The sequence below is a fragment of the Lactuca sativa genome, chromosome 2 (genome assembly GCF_002870075.4).
Source record: "Lactuca sativa cultivar Salinas chromosome 2, Lsat_Salinas_v11, whole genome shotgun sequence".
Lineage (NCBI taxonomy): Eukaryota > Viridiplantae > Streptophyta > Magnoliopsida > Asterales > Asteraceae > Lactuca > Lactuca sativa.
Window position 1 is genome coordinate 33,248,216 of NC_056624.2, and position 20,604 is coordinate 33,268,819.

Consider the following 20,604-nt stretch of genomic DNA (forward strand, 5'->3'; position numbering starts at 1 on the left):
ACACTACAGGCATTCCCAAAGACGCTAACATGCTCCGTAGATCCCCCAGAAAGACCCTTCGTACCTCGCAATCAAGTTCGTGAATCAAGAGAATAGAACGCAAGGGACTGACCACTATAACTGAGTATATGTCTAAGGGTGATATATAATTGAGATCAAAGTTCCGAGTGATGGAACCCTATACCCACTAGATTTGACCTAGACCGTGAAGAACTCAGAACCTTCGGAAGAGTTGTTGCAGAAGATGTTCGCACTACTCAGGCACTTAGTCCACCCCCGTTACCGACAAGTAGTGCCTAGGACCCTCCGCCCTCTCACATGGAGGAAGTCACCGTCGCCCCATGGATGATAGACTGTATTCTCCGAAGTGAACACTAGAATGCCAAGAACCACAGGATAACCTCTGCAGCCAAGAATGTGTGAATAAAGTGCGAAGGTAGGCTGCGTTAAGCCTTATAACCCAAATCCCGGAGAGATTATAGACTTGACACCATTCTAGGTGTTAGTCGATGGGTTATACAAGAGCACGCGCTTTCTGCAACTGAAATAAACCAAAGCCTTAGAGATTAGGACATGTCTTTCAAAGATTCATTGGACTACTAGGTGTTCCACAAATACTATCTCGCGCAGAAATAATAGAACCACCTCCCGAGATAGTCCAACACTCGTCTGGTGAAACCCTATCTCCCCGACCCTGAGGGTTTCCGTTAGAAATATCTCAAGAATCAGAAGTGCAGGCCCATTTTGCACAATATCGAGATAGACACACTGCAGCAAACAGGTACCCGTAGACATGCAATCCATCCGATGATCCGGAAAACCTTTGAAAGTCAAACAGTAGAAACACGAATCCAAGGACAACCCGAGCTTTCTAAGAACCAACCAGAAGGACTACACTCCCAGTATGAGAGAACGTTTGGAACTTCGGAATGGCGATCACGCCAATGATGATCTCGCCATAGAAGTACACTATGTTCTAAATACTGAAAAGCTCTACCCTTCCGAGAGCTAAGGACCATCCGAGAGTCTTTACAAAGATTGGTCCAACCCTCGTCAGACCACTACTACTTCCGGATATTCCACAAGTCTCTAGACTTGATAAGTGTTTGCCCGACACCACTCCTTGTACCCCACTCATCTTGATAGAAACCATCGGGAACCCTAACTTCATAGACGAACCAAACAGGAAGTATCCTCATACCTCTACTCGATCATTCATACATACTTCCTTGCCTAAACCTGAATTTCGGGATGAAATTCCCTCTAACGGGGGCTGATGTGACAACCCAAAAATTTCCGTTAGTTTTAACGTCAAAGTTAACGTCGCAGTTAACGTCGAAATTAGTTACGTCAAAAATTACCCAAATTTATCCCGAAAATATTTTTGACTGGATTTAAACCCGTTGGAATATTTTAAATAATATTCGTCAAGCGAACAAAAATTAAGGCGGTATAATTTTAAAATTTGTCGTGATTAAGGAAGTGGTGAAAAACCCGTTCGCGGCTGGTGTCTGGAAAACCCCAGCCAGGCCACAAGCTCCACCCTATATAAGGGAGGAGTGGGATTTACTCCCACCTTTTTACCACCTTAGACTCTCTCTCTCTACTTTCTCTCTCTACAAACGGGTTTTGGTCAAAAATCACTCATTCAAGCTCCAAATCGGTAAGTAAACCTTCCTAGCTTGTTATCTAACGTACCTAGCTTGAAAATTCATGACTTAATCATCCGGAAACCCCGAGAACATGAGTTTACAGCCCATGAACACCTTCATGGACCGTAAACACTCATAAAGAGGTTTTAAAGCTCAAAAACCCTTCCAAAACACTTCTCATGCTTAGCAATGGCTTAGAGACTTACACGAAAGGACTTAGAACACCAAAATCGGACAAAATGGGGAGTAAACATGAGTTTACGGTCTAACAATGTTCTTGGACCGTAAACCCATGTTCATGGACCATAAACACCTTTTAAGGTGTCAAGCTACCCCTCAAACACCTCCAAGGGCTTCCATGAACTTCCTAGAGTGCATAGAACCTTATTTTCCTTCATTTTATGCACCAAAGCATACAAAATGATGTCAAACTTGAGTTTACGGTCCGAGAAGGTTCTTAGACCGTAAAATCCCATTCCTAGACCATAAACACCCCCAAAGGGTGTTAAAGTGCCCATAACACTTTGTATGGCTTGGAATTGGACCTAGAACTCCGTATGCTTAACCTACAACCACAAAAACGCATGATTCATGGGCTAACATGAGTTTACTGCCATAAACTCATGTGTTTAAGGTAGTAAACTCCCCAAGTGTATCTCCTTAGACCGTAAACACCTTTCCAAGGTGTTTAAGTGCCCTAAACACCTTCCTATGCCTCTAAAAGCCACTAGGACCTTACATACATGAGTTAGAACCACCAAACAACAAAGGAAATGGCCAAACATGAGTTTAAGACCGTAAACTCATGTGTTTACGGCCGTAAACTCCTCAAGGAGTAAACTCTGGACCGTAAACTCATGGGGGAAAGGGTCTTGAAATCGTAAACACCCATAAGGGCCTTTAATTGAAGAGTAAACTCCAATGTGAGTCCATACACACCTTCTATGCAACCCAGGACACTTCTAGCACTTTTAGCAAAGTGTTTTTATGTCGTAAGACATCCTTACTTGCTTAATTAGTTGTTAAATGACTAATTAGATACTTAAATGTATCATTACATGTTAAATAGGATTTGCGTGTGTGGTCAAGTCCTCACTTGACACTTAGCATCCTATACCGGCACCTTCACCCAATCCACTTGCAACAGGTGAGTTCATACCCCCTAATGAACCTTTTCAACTGTTTTTACATGTTTTAGGGGGGGGGATACAAGTTAAACATGCCAGTTATCATATCAATCACATGTGATTGATAACCCGCATGCACAAGGATTTATTACACTGATAACTGTTTTGCCAAGTATGATACTGTAAATAGTTTTCCAAAACGACTTTACTTGTTCAAAACTTTACTTTTATTGTTTTATCAAAGCTATAACCAAAATGTTTTTATGAAAGGTTTTCAAAGGATTTCTAAAGGCTTTCAAACTTATTTTACAAAGGATACCAAGTCGTGATTTTCTTAAGTATAAAGGTTTTCTAAAGTTTTTATCAAAGTTTTCTTCCATATTTTTATACTCTTACTTGGTTAAGATACTACTGCTTCACTAATGCTCCCACTTGATAACGCTTTTACTTCGTGATACGCTTCCACCTCGTGATACGCTTATACTTGTTAATGCTTCTACTTCACTTATACTTATTAACGCTCCTACTTCACGATACGCTTCTACTTCACGATACGCTTTTACTTCACGATACACTTCTACTTCACGATACGATTTTACTTCACGATACGCTTCTACTTCATGATACGCTTCTACTTCATGATATGCTTCTACTTCACAATGTTTTCCATGACGTGTTTATTGGGCCTTGCGGCCTACTTACATGTTAATTTGGGCCTAAGTTATTGGGTTACAAGTTTATTAGGCTTTTGTGGCCCATTTACATGCCTATTGGGCCCAAATTACCCTCTTACATGTTATTGGGCCTTGTGGTCCATTTACATGCTAATTGGGCTTGGAATGGAATTCATATGCTAGTGGATTGTAACTTTACCTTTGCGTAATCATTAAACTTCGTACACTTATATATATATATATATATATATATATATATATATATATACTATTTGAATTCGAAAAGATATAACATATACGTAAACATTAGACATAGTAAAAAGGGGTTGAGAATCTAGTGAGACGTGTCGGTTGGCACCCCTGAGTGTACAATCGTAGTCTATAGTTATAATCAGAGTTTCCTGGTAGGAAAGCTGGAGTTTGTGTGTAGATCTATACGGGGTGACCCCCCACACCTTAGTTGTTCGCTACAGCTAGACTAGGCCAGTTTAGGGTGACAAAATCTTTAGCAATACCAACATTTGGAAAAATGCCAAGACGGGCAACCTAGTCATTATCATGCATGGTTATAACAGCTCATATAGGGATTCAATACCAAAAATTTAGCCTTTCGAAGATAAACTCTTCGATTGTATCAATGCAAAACGATTTATTTAATAAAACAAAATTCTAAACGTTGTTATAAAACAGAAAATATCGGATTTTCTCGGAGATTAGTCATATCACTAATAGAAAAACAGCATTTTACGACACGCGATCAATGACACGCGCTAATTGAGAACATGCATTTGTGCGTGCCCTAAAAATTGATGTCAGTTTTCCAAAATATGAAGCATAGAGGACACGCATTTTTGCATGCCCTAAAATTAGTGTCTAATAAAAAATAAAAATAAAAACACGTAGGGCACCTTAAATAAAATGTGTGTCGTCTAACCATGGCGCTTTATAAATTTTAATGAAACGCGTGTTTCATTGAGGGGGGAATGAAATCAAAAAATTAAAAAGGCCGCTTTGTTTCCACCGGCTAAAAACCCTAGCTCATCCCCGCCGAAAACCCCCTTCCTTTCTTTCTTTCTTCTCTCTCGATTCTCAAACCTCCATTCACCTTTCGCCATCTGTTGCTTCTTCAACCCTTCCGAGTGTCTCCCACCGCTGTCGACTTCCAATGAAAGACGATCGTTCTTCCCCATCACCATCTATCTTCCAAATTACTAGGATCGACACTCTGTTAACCTAATCACGAAGTCGTGAGTCGGCGGGGAGCTATTTGATCGTATTATAGCTAAGGGATATTATTCAGAGCGTGCGGCAGCTGGCCTCTGCCGGCAGATGGTGACAGTGATGCACGATTGTCATACGATGGGAGTGTTCCATTGAGACTTAAAACCTGCTGAGAACTTTTTGTTCTTGAGTACTGATGAAGACTCGTTAGTGAAAGCTACTAACTTTGGTCTCTCGGTGTTTTTCAAACTAGGGCTTCTAAGCCCAGTTGTAACGCTCTAAAAATTCAACCCAATTTAAACTTTTCAAAAACAACCCACTTTCATTAACTCATTACAAAAAGGTTTTTAATACTTTTATTATCAGAGTATTTCCCAGAACCATATCATAAAACATAAACATGAGGAGCGGTATGATCACGCCTTTGCCTTGCCACGGTCTCCTGAAGTACCTGAAACATTAAACCACAACTGTAAGCCCGAAAGCTTAGTGAGATGCCCCCAAAATACCAACCACAGTACCATACATATATCATACCATAAACAGAACAGAACAGCCATGCATATCGAGTCTACAGTATGGCTGGTCCGCCTGCACCAGGCCTTCAATCCACCCGGTCCACTCTCTCTCCGAGTCTACAGTGTGACTGGTCCGCCCGCACCGGGCCTTCAATCCACCTGGTCCACTCTCCGAGTCTACGGTATGACTAGTCCACCCGCACCGGGCCTTCAGTCTATCTGGTCCACTCTCCGAGCCTCGGCACGTCTGGTCCGCCCTCTTGGGGCCTTCAGCCTATTCGGACCGCTCGCCGGGCCTTCGGTCTAACCGGTCCGCCCTGGGTATGTTGGCCTACAACACAAAGCAGGACCCGCCTCAACCCAACCTGCCGATTCCATACGTAATACCTTCATTCAGACGATCACAGGCCAATCCATTGCTTCCAATACATAGATCTGGACTCCTAGGGCCAGATCCACATGTAAAGTTTCCAACTTTACGTGCATGCAAGGCTCAACAAGCTCTACTCAAGCTAAAATGAAGGTTTAAGGCAAGGACACTCTCAATCAAGCCCCAAAGCTATCACTTTCCAGATTCATGAGTCAAGACCACTCTAGATCTGTAGTGGCAACCACATATCTAAACCCAATACTCGAAAAGAGACTCATATATGACAATTTGGCCCTAAAACTTCATTCATGAACAATCTAAGCACAACAAAGACAAGGCAACAACTTTTTACCTTTAATCTGATGCCAAAAAGCAAGGAAATCAGATCCACTTCGCTCCTCTATGATCCAACCAACTCTTGCTTCAAGTATCATTCTTCTCCAAGCTCCATAACACACTTAAATCCCTCTCACTCTCAAATTAGGGTTTGGAAACAATGGGGAAAGCTTCTGGACATCAAAGGGGTGCTAAAGAGGCTGGGGTGGGGCTTAAGGTTCCTTATATAGGGTGCAAACCCCAGGAAATAGGGTTTCTCATTCCAGCAAGGAGTCGTCAAGTCCAGCCTCCGACTCGGCGAGTCCGGTCACTTAACATGTGTCCGGCACACGCTTAGACTCGATGAGTTGCAGCTCCTACTCGCCGAGTTCCTCTCTTCCAAACTTACACTTTTACCCCATGAACTCTTGATTCTGACTTTGGGATGTTACACCAGCAAGGTTTCCTCTTCTCCTTGAATTCACTTTTTTGTTCAATTTTGCAATATCACTTGTTTTATCTAGCTTTCTGTTTCTGGATAAGCTTAGTACCAATTGTATTTAGGATCAGTGTAGACCTTACTCTTCCATGGGTGAATGAGTCAAGATCAACAATATGGTTGAAGTTTTTGTTGATTATGTTTTTCCTATTGGGATGATATACAATACTTTTGTCATCTTTAAGATTAATTTCATTAGCCACACATAGTGATATACTATTTTGTCTCAATTAGTCCGCTTGTAATAACCCTAAATTTTTCACAAGTGTAAATAAATCGTTACTCTAAATTAGAAAGCTAACTAGTTTTCATGTCTGTATTTTAGCACTTACATATTTCACTTTTATGGGTTAAACTTTTTATCCTTACACTTTGTTTCCTCCTGTTTTAGAATACATGCTGATCAAGGTTTGAATTTTATGGGAGTTCTTATGTTAGTTTGTTATTCATTTTCCTTTAGGTGAATGTTTTCTTCTTTCTTTCTTTCTTTTTGAGCAAGTAGTTGAATTTTCTACCAGTCTCTCTATATAAGCAGACTATCACTATACATACTTCCAGGGCATTAGACTATGCATGTGTGTCTTCTATTACACAAGAACTGGAATAAATTGTTTTTCTTAGAAGTCCAACAAGATATGCAGTGTTTCCATTTTTGAGAATTTGTTCAAGTGATTTAATATATAGTCGTATATTAAAGCAGTTATGGTTCATTTTGGTCCACAAGATCTTTAAGTTGAAGTGAAAAGATAACCTTGTTGAGACTACATCAATTATCTGGAATGGACTTTATTTAAATAATTTTCTTTTAATTGAGTTCTAACTATGTTTTGTTTTTTTTCAAATATTATATCTTTTTTTGTATTTGGTTTTTGCTAAAAGAAGATTAAAAAAACTACTTTTCTTTGCAGCTCTTACATGGATCGGTAGACAGAATCATAGAATCATGCAAGTTACATGGACTAGTAGACAGAATCAGCCCCAGATACTTTTTGGACACATTTGCCCATATTGCTGGTGGGTTTACCAAAATATCCTCCTTACTAGGAAGAAACTACTTTGCACAATCCACATGTAGATGAACAAATTTGACCCTGTTACTGGTGAGTTTACCAATATTTTTTGGAGAGATTTTCCCTGTTGCTGTAAAGTCCTTAGTGCAATCTACTGCTGCATTTGGCATGGTTGGATATCTTTTCAAAGATAATTCTGTTAGATTGTTCAGTTATATCATTAGTGAGATTGCTTCTCCTCCATATCAAACGGTAACAAGCTTATTCTACTTCTCTCAACTCAAATTCAAATTCAATTCTTATTCTATGTATTGATTGTGAGTTATTAGTCTATTCTTTTTTCATGTTTTAAAATATGTGAATACATAATAAATATACAAGTGCAAGATAAGAAAAGCCATAGCAATAAATAATTAGTGTATGTAAAGGAATTGTTATTATCATGTCACGTTTATCTTGTTCTAAATAGGCTTCTGATCCAATAAGTTAGGCTAGTTTGTTATTTTCTTGTGGCTATTTATTCAACTATTCTGATGTACACCAGGGACGTTTTTTTGAGTGAATGAAACAAAACTGATTCTCAGTGTAACTTTCTTTATGGTATCAAAGCATAGGATCCATATGTAACCAGACTTCCAATGGCAGGAGATAAACCGGAGTCATCTGGTGATGACAAGAAAAACGAGATAGATACAATCTCTCCATACTATATTCATCCATCGGATTACCCCAAGCAGATGCAGGTAAACGATGTGTTGAACGATAGTAATTACGGAGAATGGAAGCAAGAGATGATGAATTTCTTGCTGGCAAAGAACAAGATGGGGTTTGTAGATGGCACAATCAAGAAACCAGACGCAAAGTCTCCTTTGAACTTGGCTTGGACACGATCCAATGCAATGATAAAGGGATGGATAACGACAGCTATGGAAAGAGAGATACGCACCAGCGTCAGATATGCTAACACGTCATCTGAGATTTGGCGTGATCTAGAAGAACGGTTCGAAAAAGAAAGAGCACCTCGAGCCTACGAATTGAAACAAACCCTCAACGTCTGAAGAATTGAAACAAACCCTCAACGCCTTGCGGCAAGGTGGTGCGTCTGTTTCAACGTATTATACCTATTCGTAGATATTATTTGATATATATATATATATATATATATATATATATATATATATATATTTGTAGACGTAATCCTTTCCTAAGTTACATAAGATTTTTTTAATTGTATTATATATATATATATATATATATATATATATATATATATATATATATATATATATATATATATATATATATAGAGAGAGAGAGAGAGAGAGAGAGTTAAGTTCATATATAAACACTATATATTATGTGAATGTGTGACCAATTGTGGACTAATCACCATCTAAATGTATTATTGGAAGTTTACATACAATTTTTTTAATAATCAAAAATAAAATTTAATACTTATGGAAATTCCCTTAAATAATTCGTTAGTTATAAAAGCTTCATCTTCTTAACGCTTTCACGATTGTTTCACCATCAGAAGAATATATCTATAATTTGAACATGTTTTATTGATACATATATAAATAATGGTTTTTTAAAGCGTCTGAAGAATGTTATATTGGTCTTTTTCTTCTAGGCCTTCTTCCCAATAGTCATCTTCATAAAAAAAAACCTCTGAATTTAATTAATCAGATTAAAATTCTTAATTTTTACTCTTTATTTGCATTCATAGATATCATTTTGATTTTCTTTTATGTTATGTTTATTATTTAGTCATTTTGATTCTATTAGAATGCGCACAGATACATTGTCCGTACTGTAATTGATTTGAGGAAAAACACTGTTTTTTATTCTGTAAGAATGTTATTCCTTTCATTCTTAGAAAATAGTAACGGATTGTTTTTCGTTTTTAAAGAACGTCATGCTATAATTGAACTTGTATCCAAATCTTTTAACATATATTCTGAAAGAATACAAACATACATATCTATCAACAACGTATTGATTTTTTTCTCACGAGAATAGTTGTTTAGTGGTTAAAATATATTTATCAATCAATACAGTCTTAAAGAATTAACTTTGAAACTTAAAGAATGAACTCTGATTCTTCAAGAATGTCGTACTAGAATATCATTCTTAACCATTCTCGTCATCAATCATGAAACTTTAACTAAAAAAATTGATTCCTAACCATTGTCGTGATATACCAGAATCTTTAATTAAAAAAAATCAATTATTAACCATTAATATTAGGGAATCGTCAAAAATATATTCACTTATATTCATGTATTATTAATGAAATGTATGTGTAATAATGAATAAATGTGAAGAAGTAAAGCACTAAAGCCCAATTATTTTAAGAATGTTATTATCATATACATATAAATCTAACATTTTTTAAGAATATTTTTAATAATCGGTAATTTAAATTTTTGATGAATGCATACATTTAATTGGTGATTCATAAAAAATATTAATTTGAATATTTAATTGTTTGATTTTTTATTATTTAATTTGACTTGTTTTGCCTAAAATAAATAAATAAAGGTAATGTTTATTTCTCTCTCTTATTAAAATGTCATATTTTTCATTAATATGAATTTAAGTGTAGGTTATATAGTAAATGGTATCTCATATTAATAACATGCACCCTAAGATCATAACCTTTCATTCTTTTAATTTAGTGGCTAGAATTTGGTTATACATTCACACAATATTTGTGATTCATATTTAATCCTAACCCTATATATATATATATATATATATATATATATATATATATATATATATATATATATATACATCATGTTTGCAGAAACTGTGGATTAATCGTTTGGCGTTCTCCAACCGTCGAGGATTAGGGCATTAATCGGAAATTTAGGATTAATCGGGTTTGGTGGGATTAATCGGCCTTGGCGGGATTAATTGGTCAACAAAAATCGAAAAAACCAAAAAAAGTCAAAAAAAAGTAAAAAAAAAATGTCAAAAAAGGTCAAAAAAATTTTAAAAAATTCAAAAAACAACCTTTCTTTTTTCACTCCAAAATTTCAAATATTATACCAAAATGTTCATATTTTCGTATTTCCAAATTTCCAAATTTCCAAATTACAATTTTTCTTATTTTCTAATTTTGAAGTACTTGTTTTTCTTAAGATATATTAATATTTAATTAATTTAGTATTTTATTAATAATCTATGGTCCCCGATTAATCCTCGATTAATCCCCGCCAAGACCGATTAATCTCTTAACACCAGTCGACCGTCGAGCTACCGTCAAACAATTTTTACAACCTTGATATATATATATATATATATATATATATATATATATATATATATATATATATATATATACACACACACACGTGTTCAATTAATGAGAAAGGCGAACGGGTTTTACCAATCTTTATGGTATCAGAGCCTTAACCCTAAATTTTTCGTCTCCTTCTTTGGTGCCTCCTTCTATCGTTGACGACATGCCAGACAAAGATAATAACTCCTCTTCTAAAACCCCCTTTCATCCTGTGTTTGGAGTCAATAACATCAAGAACTCTATCCTTCTCATTCTTGATCAAACAAACGCACATTATGCATCATGGGTAGAACTGTTTCAAATTCAAGCTTGTGCCTACAATGTTCTTGACCACATCAAACCCAAATCCCCACGCCTTGCTGATGTCGATGAAGACACATGGCTATGAATAGATGCCCTTGTTAAACAATGGATCTATGCCACAATTTCAGTAGAACTCGCTCATACCATCATGAAGCCTGGCGTTGCTGCTCAACAACTATGGGATCGATTGTCTGAAATCCTTCAGGACAACAAAGCTACTCGTGCAGTCTACCTTGAAGAACAATTCACCAGCACACGCCTAGATGCCTTTGCCAGTGTCACCGAATATTGTGCTTGTTTGAAAAACCTTGTTGATCAATTAACTAATGTTGGCAATCTTGTATCTGAGCAAAAGATGGTTCTACAATTTGTTTCAGGTCTAACCAAGGGTAATTATGACACAATCGCCACCATCATCCAACAATCCGATCCACTTCCCACCTTTAATAAAGCTCAATCCTAACTACTCTTGGAAGAAAGACGCGGGAACAAACAAGATACTCATGCTCCCCAAGCCTTTGCTACCCAAACTTCTGACTCTCCTAACCTTCATGTTCACTCTCAGAACAGTGACAACAACACCAGTCGCAATTTCAGAAGCGATCATGGTGATCAGGGCAACTATCGTGGCGGCTATAGAGGTGGGGGTCATCGTGGTGGTGGTTGTGGCTATAGAGGAAGAGGTCGTGGTCGGTCCCACTACACGCAACAAAACTACACTCAACAAAATCCATGGCAACAAGCAGCCCTCTATCTTGCTAGTCAACTAACCTCGCCTCCATGCCCTTACCCAACAACACCTCCTCAATTTATTCAATAGGGACTACTTGGTCCGGGTCCTTCTCGTCCTCACCAGCGACAACCATCTAATCTTCCATAGGCACATTACACAACTCCTTCAACTAACATGCAGGGTACTCCTATGACCCCTACGGACCTGATCAATGCTATTCACACCATGCAACTCCAGCCACCCGATAATACCTGGTACATGGACACAGGTTCAACTGCACATCTCACTAATGACTCGGGTATGCTCTCCAACATATATTTCTTAAGTAAACCTCGTTATATCTTAGTAGGCAATGGCAATAATATTCCAATTCAAGGTCATGGTTCATCTATTATTTCCTTTCTTAATCGTTCCTACTTTCTAAACAATGTCTATCATGTTCCCAACATTATCAAAAATTTAATAACCGTTAGAAAATTCAGTCGTGACAATAATGTTTCCATTGAGTTTGATCCTTATGGCATTTCTTTGAAGGATCTCTACACGAAGGCACACCTCACTAGATGCAACAGTCCCGGTGACCTGTACCTGTTTCCACCTAATCCAAGTTCATCATCCTCACCGATAGCTCTTCACACAGTCTCTCCTACAACATCGCACAACTGCCTCGGTCACCCAAGATCTGCAGTTTTTGATTTTCTTAGTTCTCGTGTTTTTCTTTTTCGTGATAAACTTAAGAATCATAAGTCATGTAATGCATGTTCTTTGGGCAAACACTGTCCGTTACGGTTTTCCGTATCTCACTCTATTACTTATTCTCCGTTTGAGAGTATTCATGTTGATCTGTGTACATCACCAATTGCTTCTAAAATAGGACATAAATATTATTTAGTTCTACTTGATGATTTCTCTCATTTTATTTGGACATTTCCTCTACAAACAAAGTCACAAGTTTTCTCCATCTTCTCACAATTTCATAAGAACATTCAAACTCAGTTTCAAAAACAATTAAAACCTTACAGTGTGATAATGGGCTTGAATTCAACAACAACTCCTTTCATCAATTTTGCGTCTCACATGGAATGGAATTTTGCTTTACTTACCCATATACATCCCCTCAAAATGGAAAAGCCGAGCGAGTTATCCATACTATCAATTACATGATTTGCACAAACCTTATCCAAGCATCTATCCCTCCTTCCTACTGGAACTATGCTCTTTCTCTCTCCACATACCTTCTTAATATCTTACCCTCCACTACCATTCATAATAAAACTCCTACTGAAATTCTCTACAATCGACAACCCTCTTACCATCATCTTTGCACCTTTGGGTGCTTATGTTACCCAAATCTTTCCTCCACCACCCCTCATAAACTTGCCCCAAGATCTATTCCATGTGTTTTTCTAGGTTATCCGCCAAATCACCGAGGCTATCTCTGTTACTCCATCTCCACAAATCAATTCATCATCTCTCGTCATGTTACCTTTGATGAACATACATTCCCTTTTTTAGATACTTCCTTTGTTTCTACATCATCATATAACTTTCTATATGACATACCACCTTCACCATATAACACTTATCATTCCTCACCTTCTATTACCCCAGACCCACCATATATGCCCCTTAGTAGTACTCCTTCACAATCTTCAACCCCACCTTCACACCAAGATTCAAATCCTACACCCTTACCAGCCCCTATTACATCTGTTCATCCTATGCAAACCCGCCTAAAAGATGGTATTATACAACCAAAACGACTCTTTACTCTCCATACTCAACATATTTCTCCCATTCCATCAAATCATAAAGTTGCTCTACGTGATCAGAATTGGAATGATGCCATGAAAACTGAGATTAATGCTTTACTTAAGCAGGAAACTTGGGACTTAGTGCCACGCCCCACTAATGCAAATATTATACGTTGTCATTGGATTTTTAGACACAAGTTTCATGCAAATGGTACACTTGAACGGTATAAAGCAAGACTCGTGGTCAATGGCAACTCACAGATTGAAGGAATTGACTGTGCTGAAACTTTCAGTCATGTAGTTAAACCTGCTACAATACGCACGGTCCTCAATTTAGCAATGGGTCAAAATTGGTCTATACATCAACTTGATGTTAAAAACGCCTTCTTACATGGTGATCTAAAAGAGACAGTGTATATGCATCAATCGTCCGGGTTCTTTAATTCCTCATATCTAGATCACGTTTGCAAACTTCACAAATCACTATATGGTCTGAAACAAGCACTGTGGGCTTGGTATCAATGGTTTGCTACTTACCTTCTGCACCTGGGTTTTACTTGCAGCAAAAGCGACAACTCCTTGTTCATTCTTCGTCGCCAACAAGAACATGCCTACTTGCTTCTCTATGTGGATGATATTGTCCTCACTGCTTCTTTTGACACTCTCAAAACCACTTTTATCGATGCTCTTAAAACTGAATTTGAGATGTCCAATCTTGGCCCGTTATCTTATTTTTTTGGGTATTTCCGTTAAACGGACAGCTGATAGTATGCTCCTCAATCAACAAAAATACACGGAAGAACTTTTACATCGAGCCAATATGTCCACTTGTAAACCAGTTGCCACTCTAGCTGACACTAATTCCAAGCTCAGTGCAACTGATGGTTCCCCTCTAGTCGACCCTACTCTCTATCGCAGCTTAGCTGGAGCTCTCCAATATGTCACGTTTACACGCCCCGACATTGCGTACGTTGTCCAACAAATATGTTTGTTTATGCACTCCCCTAGAGATTCGCACTTTAATGCACTCAAACAAATTTTAAGGTATCTAAAGGGTACTATCGACCTTGTCCTTCATCTATATCCTTCTCGGTCCTCACAACTAGTTGCATATACGGATGCTGACTAGGGAGGCTGTCCGGACACTCGCCGATCAACATCGGGATATTGTGTTTTTCTAGGTGATAACCTCATTTCATGGTCCGCCAAACAACAACATACACTTTCCTGATCAAGTACCGAAGTCGAATACCGAGGTGTAGCTAATGTTGTTGCTGAAACGTGTTGGCTACGAAATCTTTTGCTTGAACTTTACACCCCATTGAAGCAAGCGGCTTTAGTTTATTGCGACAACGTTTCTGCTGTTTATCTGTCGGGTAATCCAGTCCAACATCAACGAACAAAACACATTGAAATGGATATTCATTTTGTTCGGTAAAAGTCGCTCTTGGTCATATACGCGTCCTACACGTTCCTTCTGCCTTCCAATACATGGACATCTTTACAAATGGTCTTGCTTGTCAATTGTTCCTTGACTTTAGATCCAGTTTGAGCATCCGACCACCTCCTGCTCCAACTGAGGGAGGCTATTCGTAGATATTATTTGATATATATATATATATATATATATATATATATATATATTTGTAGACATAATCCTTTCCTAAGTTACATAAGATTTGTTTAATTGTATTATATATATATATATATATATATATATATACACACACACACACACACGTTCAATCAATGAGAAAGGTGAACGGGTTTTACCAATCTTTAATACCAAGTTGAGGACAGCTTGGGATGAACTCCAAACCGTACTTCCTAACCCTTGTTACATGTGTGAAAGGTGCCACTATGGGATCGGAAAACAGCTCAACGAAGTAAAGGAGATAGAGAGATCCTACGAATTCTTAATGGGGTTAGACGATGACTTTTCTGTGGTTCGAACTCAAATTTTAGCCATGAAACCGACACCATCGTTAAGCATTATCTACCATCTAGTAGCCGAAAGTGAACAACAGCGAGCCATTACAGGCAACTCCAAAAGAACCAGAGTAGAAGCTGCAGCGTTTCAAGCATATTACAACGGACAAAGAAGCTTCAGACAGACTCCAGCAAAGACGAACCCGACACTGGTCAACAAGGTAATCCAGAAAAACCCCAAGTCAGAAAACGAAAGAAAAGAAAAGTGCTCTCACTGTCAGTGTGAAGGGCACAATAAAGAAGGATGTTTTAAACTGATAGGATATCATGATTGGTTGCCCGAAAACAAAGAGAAAACAAACCCCAAGACAGCTTGTGTGGAACTAGAAACGATCCCTGTACCCGGCTTAACTGACGAACAATACCGACTCTTTGTCGCCCACTTTCAAGAAAATGGAAACTTGAGAGACAATAAATCTCATCCACGAGCAAACATGGAAGGTAGAAATCAATCTTATGATGGTTGGGTTTTCGACTCAGGGGCAACCGAACACATGACGTGTAGAGATGATTTTTTTGGAAAACAAAAACCCAAACCCAAACCCTAAAGAGACACTTGTAGTCATCCCCAATGGCGACATGGTGCCTATTACGCGGGAGGGTGAACACACTCTAAATGGGGGTGTTAAAATTAAAGGAGTTTTGCTTGTCCCTAATTTTGATTACAATCTTCTTTCGGTAGGAAAGCTCATTGATGAATTGAATTGTGTGGTTTCTTTCTTCCCTGTTTTTGTTGTAATGCAGGAGTTGGGGACAAAGTGCTTGATTGGAGCGGGTGACCGTGTTGGCGGATTGTATCGGATGGGGTCAACGAAGCCAAGCAAAGCTCTCCTAACAACATTTGAGGTTTGGCATAAACGCGTAGGTCATCCATCCACCAAGAAGATTTAAAGCTTAAATTTTATTGATGTTTCTAAAGATAATAACAAGTGTGATGCTTGTTTTAAAGCTAAACACACACACACCTCCCTTTTCCCATTAGTGAAATAAAAACTCTTTCATGTTTTGATTTGGTGTGCTGTGATGTGTGGGGGAAATATATAACCCCGTCTATGAGCAAAGCGTCTTACTTTCTTACCATTGTAGATGATTTTAGTAGGGTTGTGTGGACTTTTTTAATCAAACACAAACATGAGGCAAGCACACGCCTCATAGATTTTCACAGAATGGTCGAAACACAATTTGGTGTTCAAATAAAGCGTGTAAGATGTGACAACCGGGGGGGGGGGGGGGGGGGGGAGTTTGTATCAAATGACAAGCACGAATTTTATGCACAACAAGGGATTATTTTAGAAACATCTTTCCCACACACCCCGCAACAAAATGGAGTGGTGGAACGCAAGCATCGACATTTACTTGAAACTGCACGTGCCTTACGGTTCCAAGCTAATTTACCCACAACCTTTTGGGGGGAGTGTATATTGACAGCCACATATGTCATTAATAGAATGCCCACCAAAGTTTTAAATGGTGCCACGCCTTATGAGGTACTGTTCCAGCGAAAACCCTCATACGAACACATGCGGGTATTTGGGTGTTTGACTTATCATAGAAACACAGACACCGGGGGAGACAAATTTGAGAAACAGGGTAAGCCCGACATATTTGTTGGATATCCCCATGGCACTAAGGGATATAAAATATATGATTTGGAAATTAAGAAGATAATAGTCTCTCGTGATGTACGATTCTTAGAGAATAAATTTCCCATGAATTATGCTGAAACAAATAAACAACCACATAATGAAGATTTATTCACGTTGCATGGTGACATTCCTAACCCTTCCATGCATGACGATGAGAACGAATCACATGGTGATGGGGTTGATGTAATCCATGAGGCACCTGTTGACTCATCGGCACCTTTAGAAGATGCTGATGCCATCAACATACATGATGACGTCAACGAAGTAGAGACGCAACTGACACATTTAGAACTCTCTGATGAGCACCGTGCCACTCAAACAAGAAGTCAACCAATCCGATTTCAAGACTTTGAAGTTGACCTTCCCCATCGATCAATCATCCACCACCCGCGTCAGATCGAGTCGCTTCTACAGTACATCCCCTAGCTCATTATGTTTCATATAAAAAAAATTCACCTTCACATAAGGCTTTTCTAGCGGCTATTGTTCTTCACAATGAGCCAAAAAGTTTTAAACAGGCTACTAGACAACCCGAATGGTGGCTTGCAATGCAAGGTGAAATAAAAGCTTTGGAAGATAATGACACATGGGAGCTCACCTTTCTTCCTGAAGGCAAACATGCAATTGATTCCAAATGGATCTTCAAGACTAAGATCAAACCAAATGGAGATATAGAGAGGTACAAAGTCCGTCTTGTTGCAAAGGGCTACACGCAAATGGAAGGAGTATATTTTCACGATACTTTTGCACCGGTGGCTAAACTTGTTACGATTCGAATTTTATTGACTATTGCGGTGAAAAAGAATTGGATTATTCACCAACTCGATGTGAATAATGCATTCTTGCATGGTGACTTGGAAGAGGATGTATACATGAAGATTCCCCAAGGATTTGGCAAAGAAGGAGACACGCGAGTATGTAAACTTTGAAAAGTCACTATACGGCTTAAAGCAAGCAAGTCGCAATTGGCATCACAAGTTTACCACAGCTATTCGTGCACTTGGTTTCATACAATCTCATGTTGACCACTCTCTCTTTATTTACAAAAATAACGATATTTTTGTGGTGGCCCTTATTTATGTAGACGATGTGGTCATTGTTGGTAATAATGCAGAAAAGATTGAGAGTACAAAAGCTAGTCTCCATACCCAATTTAGTATCAAAGACCTTGGTAGTTTGAAATATTTTTTGGGAATTGAGGTGTCACGCACGGAAGAAGGTTTAGTTCTCAGCCAACACAAATACACTATGGATATATTGGACGATTCAGGTATGCTGGGGTGCAGACCAAGCCGTTTTCCCATGGAACAGAACCTTAAACTAGATAAAGGTGACAATGAAAATCGGGTCGATGCAAATATGTATAGGCGTCTCGTTGGTCGTCTTTTGTATTTACAAGCCACTCACCCCGATATAACATATTCAGTTAATATTTTGAGTCAATTCGTATCCGATCCTAAACAGCCACACTGGGATGCAGCTTTACGTGTTTTACGTTATTTGAAGACCACAATCGGACAAGGTATCTTGCTTCCAAAAGATGGGTCTACTAATCTGGTAGCTTAGTAGCTTATAATGACTCTGATTGGTTGGGATGTCCCTATTCACGTCGTTCTCGAAAAGGATACTTACTTTTCCTTGGAGGAGCTCCCGTTTCTTGGAAATCCAAGAAACAATCGGTGGTTTCGAGGCCTTCCCTTGAGGCTGAATATCGTGCAATGGCAACAACAGTGAGTGAGATTTTTTGGGTTCGTTGGCTACTCACTGATTTGGGTGTTGTCATTAACTCGCCTACCACTCTCATGTATGACAATGAATCTACAAAACACATAGCACACAATCCAGTTTTCCATGAACGCATGAAACACGTGGAAATGGATTGCTACTTTGTTCGGGAAAGGGTGGAGTCAAAAGAGATCGCTCCTGTTTGGGTTCATACCAATGATCAACTGGCGGACTTACTCACTAAACCGCTTGGTGCGGAACGACTGCAATCTCTCATGGTCAAGTTGAACATTCGTAATCTTCATGCTTCAACTTAAGGAGGAGTAAAGGAATTGTTATTATCATGTCACGTTTATCTTGTTCTAGATAGACTTCTGATCCAATAAGTTAGGCTAGTTTGTTATTTTCTTGTGGCTATTTATTCAACTATTCTGATGTACATCAGGGACGTTTTTTTGAGTGAATGAAACAAAACTGATTCTCAGTGTAACTTTCTTTAGTATGTACCTCAGTATTTTGGTTGTACCCTTAATAATTTGGTACTTATGTAACCAGAAAGTCATGTATTCAACAATCAGTATCAATACTTTTAGGATAAATGTAATAATGAACTTCTTTTAAATGTTTTGTGCTACGATGTGTGTAACTCATCACTAAAATATATACAACACTTGATCTTATTAGTTATTACCTTTTCACAACTAATTTTGTATCTCAGACCAATTATGATGATATATTTTGCTTTTATTTTGTCATATGATACATCTTTTTTTTTGGGATCATTGTGATTAATTTCCTAATTCTATGTAGCAGCTGTGGTTTTTAGGTGAGATCCCTGCTGGAGCAATGTATGTAAAATGAGCATCTGCAGGTCATAGACATCTGAAGGGTCTTAATCCATTTCTAATTAACTTCATGTATATGATTTACTTGAAAAACTCAACCTTTACTACAATTATTTTGTTTCCGGTTTGCAGAAAATTAAAGTTTCACTTTTGCAGCACCAAGTGAAGTTGCTAGTTGTTGATAGTATGGTTGCCCTTGTGTCCGGGTGAGTTAACTCGGTTTAGTATTCTATGTTTTAAGCTCTCTGATCTCAATTTCAAAACTTTGATTCTCATCTGTTATGAGTTTTTTTTGTCATGTGGAACATGTCTTGTATGTATATTGTATGAAAAATACATTATACATGTGAATATGCAATATTTATTTATAAAATGTTGGTTTTGTGTTTTATATATATATATATATATATATATATATATATATATATATATATATATATATATATCATTTATCAAGTGAGAGCTTTCTTTCTTTTTACCTTGTGTACCCTTTTGGACTATGAAAAAAATCTCTAATAGTATCTTAACACAATGATAAAAAATCTCTAGCACATATAAGGACAGATACCCACCCACTACTAGTTGTGCACAAACCGGTTTTTTCTGAACCGAAACCGGTTCAGAAAACTAGTTCGGTTCTGGTCAGCCAAGTCAAAACCGGTTTCACCTGGAAACTGGTCCGGTTCCAAACCGGTCCACCCCCAAAAAAAATCCGAACTTATATAAATCGGTTCCATTTCACCGAAATCGGTTCAGAAAAAACCAGTTCCACGTATATAAGGTTTTTTTTTTAATTTTTTTTATTTGGATTAATAAGTGTAAAATAAGAATGGGTTTTTTTGTTTAGATTGTATTACTTTTTTATGTGGTTAACCCAAAAAAAAAAGCATTTTACTCTCCAGTTGTCTTTTTC

At 38.0% G+C, this 20,604-nt stretch overlaps 1 protein-coding gene across 1 annotated transcript; it reads left to right on the forward strand.

Moving 5' to 3' along the window:
• Nucleotides 1-11,147: 11,147 nt before the first annotated feature.
• On the forward strand, nt 11,148-11,819 carry LOC128132289 (uncharacterized). Its single transcript, XM_052768803.1, has 2 exons — nt 11,148-11,388; nt 11,476-11,819. Exons 1-2 carry the CDS (start codon nt 11,148-11,150, stop codon nt 11,817-11,819), a joined length of 585 nt encoding a protein of 194 aa, XP_052624763.1.
• The last annotated feature ends 8,785 nt before the right edge of the window (nt 11,820-20,604 follow it).